General features: G+C 42.9%; 1 protein-coding gene across 6 annotated transcripts in view; it reads left to right on the top strand.

The window, feature by feature from the left end:
• The window catches only part of macrod1 (mono-ADP ribosylhydrolase 1), a 122,973-nt gene that overhangs the window by 107,631 nt on the left and 3,508 nt on the right, over nucleotides 1–11,834 (top strand). For 3 of the 6 annotated variants that reach the window (XR_013964698.1, XR_013964699.1, XM_080773556.1), the window contains exons 6-9: nucleotides 1,701–1,822; nucleotides 4,038–4,068; nucleotides 5,503–5,576; nucleotides 10,408–10,481. Coding sequence is in view for 4 of the 6 variants with exons in the window: in XM_080773556.1 (XP_080629682.1) it covers nucleotides 1,701–1,822; nucleotides 4,038–4,068; nucleotides 5,503–5,576; nucleotides 10,408–10,437 (257 nt within the window). In the remaining 2 variants the exon portion in view is untranslated. Of the gene's footprint in view, nucleotides 1–1,700; nucleotides 1,823–4,037; nucleotides 4,069–5,502; nucleotides 5,577–10,399; nucleotides 10,482–11,834 lie in introns of all 6 variants that reach the window. The other 3 variants (XM_080773553.1, XM_080773555.1, XM_080773554.1) reach the window with 1 other exon arrangement.

Here is an 11,834-nt window from a genome sequence, read left to right as displayed (position 1 = left end):
AGATAATGCATCTACAAGGTATTTATCGCACAAATTAGGCTCTTTATATTGAGTTTGTGCTTGAAATGTACTGTAATTCTGCAAACTGTTAATACATATTTCAATCAATCAAAAAACTAGCAGCTCAATTCACATGTCACACACTTTGGAATATAGTGAAAATATGTTCCTGTCATGGAAACAAATAAACTGTAGGTAGGCTTGTAAGCATGGTTGGTTTGTGATATTTATGCAGATGGTCTGTTCAAAGATTATGTTTAATTCAGTTTAAAGTCTGTTTCATCGGGGTTCAGGTTGTATGCAAGACACAGCATCATAAATAGGTCATCTCTACAGAACTGCTGGTTCCCAAACACTGGGTTGGGAACCGTTTGTGGCTCGCGGACATATTTGTATGGGTCATGATGAGTAAATAAATATCACTTTATTTTGGGTTTCCCATTTAGTTTTTAATGATTATTTCAAACATTAAAACAGAAAAGAAAATAACTTTTTCTTTTTTCAATTTGAACAAGTTTCATAAATAAATAACATTTTAAATCCAAGAAATTCCATAGATTAGAAAACAGATGTAGTGAAAAGTTAGTTTGGGTCCTGGAGAGACGAGAGCTTGTGAATGATGAAAACCATTGGAACACCGGTTGGATTTTCCATCCTGAAACAACATAACACTTTGGGACGTATACTGTACAAGGTTTCCACCGGACAGCAACAACATCTACTGGTTGAAGGAGACTTGCTAATGAAAACAACACTAAAGCCTGCATGCACACATGAAAACGTAGAGGAAAATAATCACAAATGGCATGCTATTGAACTATGCGTGGTGTTGCAGGCAGCAGCGGCAGATAGCGTTTGAGTCCAAATTGTTACATCATTCCTCTGTAATGGCCTCTGATCCCGAGGGGGTGGGGTTGGGGGGGGTTGTGTGTGTGTGTGTGTGTGTGTGTGTGTGTGTTGGGGGGGGGGGGGGGGGGTGTTAGATGAAATAGGGCTTCTTGTGTGTCTTTCTCAGTGCCGTGGAGCGAGTGCAGTTTGGGGCGCTTGTTAACTGTTTGTTGCAACCGTGTGTGTGTGTCTGTGTGTGTGTGTGTGTGTGTGTGTGTGTGTGTGTGCGTGCATGTATGAGCGTGCTTGTACGTGTGTGTCCGTGCTGATCACAGACCTTGGATTCATGCTGAGAGCAACATGCAGAGCCTCATCAGAATGTGTGGTTTGCACTGGTGTTACTTGGCACACAGGGGCCGGGGATGAAACACATCTCTGCTTCTCAGTCTCTCTGTGTCTCTCTCTCACACACACACACACACACACACACACACACACACACACACACACACACACACATAGTCACTCTCTTTCACTTGCTATTTGGTCGGTCTTACACATACACACACACACACACACACACACACACACACACACACACACACACACAGTCACACACTCGTAATTATTTTGTTCTTCCTGTCTTTATCCTCTTTATTTTGTTCCTTAATCCCCCCCCCCCCCCCACACACACACACACACACACACACACACACACACACACACACATATGCACACTCTTTCTCTCTCTCCCCCAAAACCCACCCGCCCTCCTTTTCCTGCTTTCTCTTACTCATCATCTCTCTCCCCTTCTCTCCTTACTCACGCTGTGCTCCCTCCCTCCCTCCCTCCCTCCCTCTCTGCCTCACCAGATGTGATCCACACGGTGGGGCCTGTTGCCAGGGGAGGCGTCGGGGGGGAGGAGAGGACCAGACTCAGAGGCTGCTACAGGAACAGCCTGGAGATCGCCACCAAGAACAATGTCCGCTCCTTGGTGAGTTGGTGCGAGGGGAGGGGAGGGGAGGGGAGAGGAAAAAGACCTTTCTGAACGATCGAAATATGAACTGTGCTTAAATATAGCAGAGTTTGGAGCATTTCATTAAGTGTGCAAGTCATATCTTTCTGTGCACGCCTCACAATAGAACCAGGGCCAATTAGACGCCAAGCCTCCGAGTTGCAAATCGATCGGATGTGCCTGGAAATTCTCAGAATGACACAAATTTGGCCTACTCTTGGGCATGGGAGAAGACAAAATGTATACTCCCTTAATTGTGAAAGAGCTGCTAAAGCCACCAGGATTTAGGTGAGCTTGAGAGTGGTGTTGAACTGTTAAGAGTACGTGCATGGTGCTGCATGGTAACGCTTGACAAAGAACAAGCTTATTAAAAGTTACAGTTCAGATAGAGATTTAATAGTTTATATGACTGTCTTTGTACAGCAGGTGTGATATTTCAGCACAAGCCATTTCTAAGTTTCACCTGATGGTAGTCAGTCCATTGCAATAATATAATTGGCAGTGGCATACATATAAAGTAGCCTACATGTAATGGTGTGTAGACTAGAGAAATGCACAATATTTATACAGTACCCATGCGCCATGCCAATGCTACGGTCACTTGCCAGTCTTCCACATCTCGCTGCTATTATTGTAGCACGCTATCACAACTACAAGACACTGTACTACATGTACATTATTAGGTATTAATGTTACTTAACGCTTGATCAGTCTACATGGACAGGGAATGAATAGCATACATCAGGGGTAGGCAACCTTAGGCACCAGTGCCAACATTGGCACAAAGGAGGGTGATCACTGGTGTGTGAGAGAGTATTTTTGGTTTTAAATAAACTATTTAAAAAAATGAGTCAGATCCCTCACATTTGTGTGTAAATTACATCCTGCATTCCACATTCATTAAAAATGAACTCTGTTATTGCCCCGAGTATAATGATCATTATAACAACGTGAAAGAAAATATTTAAAAATAAGGAAAAACTTTATATTTGTGGACAAGCAAAACATGTTGGACTTTTTGACGTGGTGTCATTAAAATTAATTAATGTTGATATGGCACACTGACGATCCAGAAAATACAAACATGGCACTTCATTTAAAAAGGTTGCAGACCCCTGGCATACATGATTGCAAGATAATTCTTTCATAATGGATATCTTTTTAATTCAGTGGAGATGACCGAGGTGCTCTTTTTAAAAGTGCTCTACAATTCGAAAGTGTGGCAAGTGCCACACACTTCACCTCCGGATAATACACACATTAATTGATTTTAATTTATTTAGCAGCGACACATTCATTAACATCACTATTCATTCACTCATTTCCCCACCACTCAACGTGATGTTTCCTAATGCAAAAACGTGTTCCCCAGAATTGTTGGTGTCATAGATTATATATTTTCCGCTAAACGAGGATGCATTTCCTCATCTATTGGACCAGGTATCTTATTATGCTTGAATGGAAAGCGATCAACACAAAGTGGTTATGGGCGCAAATTACAGGAGCCTTAATTGTGTTGCCAAATGGATGGGGCGTAAGGTTAAACGGTTTGTTTTATTATTGGAAGGTTTGTTTGTTTACTTACTGTATTGCCTATTATACAAATTGCAAATAGGCCTATTCCGTTGAATCCATAGTGCAACTATCAGGACGAAAACTACAAATCATCATAATTAAAATTTTGTTGGCCAGAGTGTCGTAAAACCTTGACATCATCACTATGAATTATCCAAAAGACAACAGCTACTCCTCTCTTAAAGTGGTTATGTGAAGCGTCATAAATACTTCTCACGGTAAGTGCTACTATGACGGAGTATTTTTAGTCCCAGTCAAACTTTCACCGTGATTTCTAGGAGTCACTCTGAGATGTGTGATGAATACAGGCACAGATTTTCGAACAAAGGAATAAATATTATATCAAGTCAACAGAACCCAGCACCGAGGTACATGCCTTTCACCTAATGTAACTTACCTGCATGCGGATTGTGCTGAACATGTCCATCAATAAATATAAGATATCAATGTTTTGATTGTCTCATATTATTCTGAGCGAGGAGTCGGACCTCTGTGTTTTCATTCAAAAGATTCATATACTGTGCGTGTGTGTGTCCGCGTGCGTGTGTCCGCATGCGTGCGTGTTGTTTATGTGAACGGCAATAGATTGTAAAATGTGTTTTTCATTTGAACTCCGCAGGCCTTCCCTTGCATCTCCACTGGAATCTACGGTCAGTGTCTGTATGCATGATGTTTCTGTCTGCAGTGGTGGTGTTGACAACAGCACATGTTTGATTTGTTCCACTTATTACATTCACAGCTTGTGTGTGTGTGTGTGTGTGTGTGTGTGTGTGTGTGTGTGTGTGTGTGTGTGTGTGTGTGTGTGTGTGTGTGTGTGGGCTACACATGCATATCTTATTTTGTACTTTACAATGGCTGTCAAAGCTAAGCCAGAACTCGGTGAAGGATATCTTTGTATTGAATATGATTTTTGTCTGACACCCAACAGTGTGCGTGAGTGCCTGCATGCGTGTGTGCCTTCACGTGAATGCCGTGCCGGAAACCATGCAAGCCAGATTCCCATTTGGTTTGATTTGCCAGTATCGCCCATTCCACTGAAGAACAGTGTGTCACGCTCCGCCTAGTATCTCCTTTGGCCCAAAGGCGTTTCTCAGATTAAGGCTCTGGATTAGAGCTAGAAGATTAAACTAGATTATATGGGAGATGGCGTCAGATGGGGTGTAATCCACCCGCACTGGCAGGGTGGACTATAGCGCTGCAGTGCTGTAGTGCTTAAAATTTTTTTACGCCCTAAGAGTTAAATGAACACCAAGGATTTTACTGTGTGGCTCCCCTGGAAGAAGGTGTGTGTGTGTGTGTGTGTGTGTGTGTGTGTGTGTGTGTGTGTGTGTGTGTGTGTGTGTGTGTGTGTGTGTGTGTGTGTGTGTGTGTGTGTGTGTGTGTGTGTGTGTGTGTGTGTGTGTGTGTGTGTGTGTGTGTGTGTGTGTGTGTGTGTGTACTTAGCATGATAAAATATTATAATTCAGATCATGATTTATGGAATAATTACCCTATAATTACCATTTTCTTACTTACCGGGGGGGGGGGGGGGGGGGGGGCTGAGGCAGGTGATGAATCTTTGCTGTCCTTGCATTTTTCCAACAGTGGGCGTAATTTTACAGCTTTGGAATCACAGCTGCAAACTGCATATAGGAATCAAACGCTACTCTATCGCTCTGCTTATACTGTATCTTTCCTTCTCTCAGCTCTCTGTCTCTCTCTCTCAGCTCTATTTCTCTGTGATCTTGACCAACAAGTGTGCTGCATCTCAGTGCTGTATACAGGTGTGACGAGAGAAGATGAGAGAGAGAGAGAGAGAGAGAGACAGAAAACGGGCAGTGATGTGTGAGAACAGAACAGCGAGTGGAGTAAAAAAACAACAACAAACACATACACCAAAACAACCCAGCCATGTGGATCTGGAATGCACAGCATGTGTTTCTGCAAATTGCATGTATTATTGACATCTCTGTGTGTGTGTGTGTGTGTGTGTGTGTGTGTGTGTGTGTGTGTGTGTGTGTGTGTGTGTGTGTGTGTGTGTGTGTGTGTGTGTGTGTGTGTGTGTGTGTGTGTGTGTGTGTGTGTGTGTGTGTGTGTGTGTGTAGGATACCCACCTGAACAGGCTGTACACGAGGCATTGGCAACCGTGAGGAAATATCTGGACGAGCATCACGACAAGGTGTGTGTGCGTGTGAGCGTGCACGCTTGCGTCTGCCAATTTTTCCCTATAGTCTCCTCTAGGTATTCTTCCTTCCACAGCTGTTGTTTTTGTTTTGTGGAGAGAACAGGGAGAAGGACACACACATGCACACAAACTTACACACGTACATACGCACACACACACACACACACACACACACACACACACACACTGAAGGCCCTAAGTGCTGGCTCCCATGCATGCTCACGGCCAAGTCATGTTTTAATTGACTCCTTGAGGGACGAAAGTCGACTTGCACAAACACACACAAGTGCACGAACATGCACACATGCACAGACCTTCTCTGAAAGAGAGTGACGTTCGTGTCACGGAACACGGAAATCAACTGTAGACAAGCCCTGCACACCCACTCTCACTCAATTCAATTCAATTCAAAGGCCTTTATTGGCATGAGAAAACATACGTTTACATTGCCAAAGCACAAAGAACAATACAACAATACAGCAATACAATCAAAACAAAAATGAAGGTCAGAATCTTCAATAGATCAAATTCTATGTACCAAGGTCACTCAATGCAGGTATAGTGCAGGAATATATTCACTCACTCACTCACTCACTCACTCACACACACACACACACACACACACACACACACACACACACACACACACACACACACACACACACACACACACACACACACTCACACTCACACACTCACTCACTCACTCACTCACACACTCACTCACTCACTCACTCACTCACTCACTCACTCACTCACACACACACGCGCATGCACGTGCGCGCACACTCGCACACACGCGTCATTGACAGGAGTCCTCCAGGGGTCTGTACTAGGCCCCATACTTTTTTTCCTTCAACAACAAATATGTTCGCCGAAAATAGCCGATCTACCCCCCTGGTAGTCGTAGATCAGTTGTGAGCTTGTAGCTTTTGGCAAATGTTCGCCCGCAGAGTATTGGGTTCACGTGTTTAAACATCCCATGTCTATCTCTACTCCTTTCCTTCTTTCACCTTGACATTCTCTCCGTCTAGTTCTGTTATACCTGTGCCCTCCCTCTCTGGTTTGACTAATGTGCCGCTCCGCCTCCCAGAGAGGGTGTTGACCATGTTATTGTTAGCATTGCCGTCTCCAGAGGCTCTGTAGCAATAGCGGCCCACTGATGTCATCAGCCACACCGAGGGAGCACTGAGACATCATAAAACATACGTACTGTACGTGTAGGTTGGCTCCTAATCAACAACTCCGCTAATTAGGGATGTCCCCGTTTTATTGCTGATTCCGATCCTTTGATTTTGAGTATCAGCCAGCCGGTAACGATTTTTCACGATCCAATATTTATTTATATTTTTATAGAACACTCATGCCATATCACAATAGTATTATATCCAAAATCACAGACGATATCCAGTCTAATATCATGACATGGATTTATAATATTGATACTAGGGATGTCAACATCACATTTCTTTGCTCCCAATCCCATTCCGATCATTTAAAAATCACATGATCGGCCCTGATTTCCGATCACGTGATCGGATCGGGATAACCCTACCGGTAATGCTAGCAATGGAGATGGCATGTCAATGGAAGATGATTTAACAGACAGACAAACAGACAGAGACAGACAGACAGGACCTTAATGATGTCAGGGAAACAGAGTAGGAGTAACAAATAAAACTAATAATAGAAAATAAAATGACTCGTCAGATAGTAAAGTACAGGGTTCAGGAAACGAGTACTCAGTCACCAGGTATATTACATAACATCTCGCTTCCTGAAAATGTGGCAGCCTCTGTTGGATAGGTGGTCGGTCTCCTGTGGTGGAGCTCGTGCTTGAGGTGGCCCCTCAAGTGCTTGAGAACAGTATGGGTTAAGCATACTCTGTGTGTAATATCATGTACCAACACGCATACATATATATATATATTTATTTATTTAGCAGGAATTGCCTGTCAGAATTAGACCCCCCTGTATTAGGATGTATTAGGATGCTGATATTCATTCATCAGCCAACACTCCCCACTGACAGGTAGTACACTCCCCCCCCCCCCCCCCCCCCCTCCCCACTGACAGGTAGTTACACCCCCACCCACCCCCAGATAGGACGTATAAGGCCTTAATCCTACTCCTCCTCCCAGCCAACACTCCCCACTGACAGGTAGTTAGTACACCCCCCTTTTGATTTACATCAAAAGGGCATGTGAGCTCAAACCCACAATTCAATATTTTGGTTTTAAGATGTTGATATTCACTTTGTATTCATCCCTAGGACCCCAAATCTCACCTTGGAGTGTCTATTTCAAACAAAGTGTTTTTTGACTGGGGGGTCATATTTGATTCAGTGTTTGATTCAGAAAACCAGAGAGATTTATTTCTATCACTGTATATCTTATCCTGCAAGCTGTGACATTCCTTCAAAGAAATGTGGTAAAAATAGGGCTTGGCCCTCAGCACTTATAGGACTGCTAGTGAATAAGCGTGGTGAAAGGGCTTATCCATACGAGGTCGATGAGAAGGGACTGTGGTACATTTCACTGCACAATTCTATGCTTTGTGAGGCATTGTTTTAGTTATGACTTACGACTGAATAATACTGAAATGAGCAAAATTGCAAAACAATAATACAATATTATTCCAACCCGTATTGCACATAATGGTCACTAGCTCTTGTGTTGCCCATGACAACTGGTTTATGGCAACGCATCAATGGTATCGCAGCTAATCAGTGGCATCATCTACTGTGCATACAGAAATGTATAGATGGTGTATCTGCACACATCGCCAGTCTCCATTACGTTTACCCAGTAAGTATTGTAAGCATATCTCAGATCTCAGATATCTCCCAGTAATTGCTACAGAATGAGCTCCCCACCGCAATAGTTTGCTATGACCATTTTGCATCGATTCTAATGAGCATCCAGTTTAATTTGGCCAGGGAGGCACAACATGGCAAAAAGTGACATCAACCAAGGGAGCAAACTAATGATTCTGAGTCTTAGTCTGCAGGGTGTAATTCGTTACATCAATTCTTCTCTATTATCCCCCATTTGAAATTAAGACTAATTGGTATAATTGCAGAATGAACCAATACTGACAGGTGTGATCCACAGGCTAAGCTATAGTGAAATGAATCTCTTTCATTAAAAGGAATGAGACTAAAATAAGACTGGGGCACCGATGCTGAGTGGTTGAGGCGTGTACCGCATGGGCTGTCCATCCGTCACCGGTTTGATCCCTCTAGTGTCCTGTCTCTCTACACTGTGGCAATGAATACAGGCAAGAAAATACTTTTATCCCCAGACCGAAGAGATGCAGATAGAACTGTTATTTGTTTGATTCTTCGTTCGAAATGTCAAAGATTTGCCCGAGGCGACCCGAGAAACCTTGGGTCTGGAGTGGTTTATGATCTTTCATCTATCTTTCTACATCTATCATTTATCTTTCTGATCTTTCATCAAAGTCTGACAAATAAGATGATATTGCCCACATATTCCTGAAATCAAGTTTAATGTGGCCGCTTCTCATCATTACACACATCTTTATGTAAATGAGACAGAACATAAAATATAATGTATATCATGTAAAAGTTGTTTACAGTCAGTCAGATATATTACTGGGTCAGTGTCCAAATGTCACTAGAAAAAATACAGCTTGCTCTTTTCTGTATACAGTACATACTGTACGTACGTGTTGATTTTGACGAGTAAAGCTAAGACGAAAAAGTCTCGTCAACTAACCTTTTTCACTACGAAAACTAAATGAAATCTAAGCTATGATGACTAAAATTAAGAGAAAATATATTGACAATTTCGTCAACAAATAAAGATTAGACTAAAATGTTAGGAAGGGACTAGTGGACAAGAGTCCCAGTATATAAGTCATTTTACACTTGGTTGCATGCTGAAAATAGCAGATCTACAAGCTCTGTGGCACGTTGTGAGTTTGTAGATCGGCTATTTCCAGCAAGTGTAAAATCGGGAAAAGGGAATAAAAAGAAAATGCCCCAAACGTTCTGGGTGAAGCACTGGACGCCCAACAGCAACGTCATTACGACAGCATCAAGGCCCGCCAAAATACATTTTAGTCGACTAAATCAACTGTAGATTTAGTCGACTAAAATGTTATATTTAGTCGACTAAAACTAGGCTAACAATAAAACATTCCAGGTGACAACACTGGTGCGGGCGTGATGGAGTGCACACACACACACACACACACACACACACACACACACACACACACACAGACACACACACACACACACACACACACACACACACTTTAGTTCTTTATTTGAATCCACAAATTACAATACATTTTACAAGGAAACAAATATAACGGGGTCGACAGTTCATGTTCACTCAAGGATGCACACACGTGTGCGTGCAGTATTATGGATATTCCTCTCTCTCAGACACACTGCCTGTAATATCAGTTGCAAATATACAGGCACACAATGCTTCCCCACCACTAGCTAGTGCTTAAGAATGTGTTCTAAGGTGATTGAGGCAGTTATTTCTATAGATGGCTTGCTGCGACATACAGTACAGTACAATACTGTTAAACACTGACTGTTTCACCGCTGCTGTTACTGACATCATTGTTTTTGTGTATGTTCTTTCATTGCTTTTGTGTGTGTGTGTGTGTGTGTGTGTGTGTGTGTGTGTGTGTGTGTGTGTGTGTGTGTGTGTGTGTGTGTGTGTGTGTGTGTGTGTGTGTGTGTGTGTGTGTGTGTGTGTGTGTGTGTGTGTGTGTGTGTGTGTGTGTGTGTGTGTGTGTGTGTGTGTGTGTGTGTGTGTGTGTGTGCTTGTTAGGTGGACAGGGTCATCTTCTGTGTGTTCCTGCCAGCTGATAAGGAGCTATATCTGAAGAATATTCCTCTGTACTTCCCTGGTGGTGAGCAGTCATACCGCACGTACACACACGCACGCACACACACACACACACACACACACACACACACACACACACACACACACACACACACACACGCCATATACTGATGCATTGTCTACTGCAATCTCACATATTGGCTCATTGAGGGACTAAAGTTGACAGGTTTTTCTTTCTTTTTTAATTTACGTTTTCAGGCCGGGTAGGGCGTAAAATGTGTTCTAATTTGTAAGGCCAGGCGGGGCCTCGATCGGGCCAGCCCAGTTAGGGCCCAGGTAGGGCCGGGCCTTCATTTTTGGGCCTGTTGAGAACTTTAGTCTTTACGGCTGCGCTAGAGTTTGAATGGACAGGTATCAGTCAAAAGGGAGACATCGAAGACGGGTGGGGAAGAATCAACATATGGAATGTCAGAACAGGTCAGCTCCATTTATGGAGATCTAAGGGTTTGAGGTTTGAGGTCAGATGTAGAGTTGCTGGCCGGCTCCATATATGCAGATCTAGGTGATGATCTAGGCGTCTTCTCCATGTATGGCTTTCCAGGGTTTGATGAGGTCAGTGTTGTGATCTATATGGAGACGGCCATATATGGAGCGTGTCACAAGGCGAACTGACGGCCATATACTGTATGGAGCCTGGTTATGAGTCGTGGCGAACTGACGGCCATATATGGAGCGTGTCATGGCTCGTGACAGACAGACGGATGACTGACAGGTTTTGCAGGTTTTCATAGTAATCTGCGACCTACTGTCGCAACAATACATGCATACATACTCTGCATAGAAGACTGAAAAGTGTGTAAATCTGACACTTTTATTCTTTACAATACATATTAAATTAAATACACCAACAAGCCCATATGACTGCTTTAACTATTTTGTTACGCATTCCATAATGTTTGCATGAAATGGCAGGAGTGTTTCAGGCTGACACATTATAGCCTGGTAATTTAAATGAATGGCTTGCTCCATTATAATTTAGTGTAGGAACACACGCTAAAAGGCGAAATAACCATCAAGATGTCATCTACCAGACAAAATTGGTTATTAGACGCCAAACACCAGTCTTGAAAATGAGACGATTTGCCTTCTCAATTAGCTTTCTGTATACATTTCTGTTCATTTTATTGGAACAGGCATCAAGCTACTGTATTCCTTTTTGAAGATGCAAAACATTGACATTAAAAATCATGGACTAGAGAACTACTGAGTACTGTAAGCACACTTTACCAATTCTAGCCCAGTGGAGCCCAGGAGGTGGCTATGATGTATTGTTTTAAGAACAGCAGTTCAAGTTGCACAATATGCATTCTTATTTCAACAAAAGACAAAAAAGAAAAGAAAAGAAACCCCTCAACCC

Source organism: Protomyctophum bolini (genome assembly GCF_963924005.1).
Source record: "Protomyctophum bolini genome assembly, chromosome: 10".
Classification (NCBI taxonomy): Eukaryota; Metazoa; Chordata; class Actinopteri; order Myctophiformes; family Myctophidae; genus Protomyctophum; species Protomyctophum bolini.
This window is presented reverse-complemented; position numbering and strand designations above follow the sequence as displayed.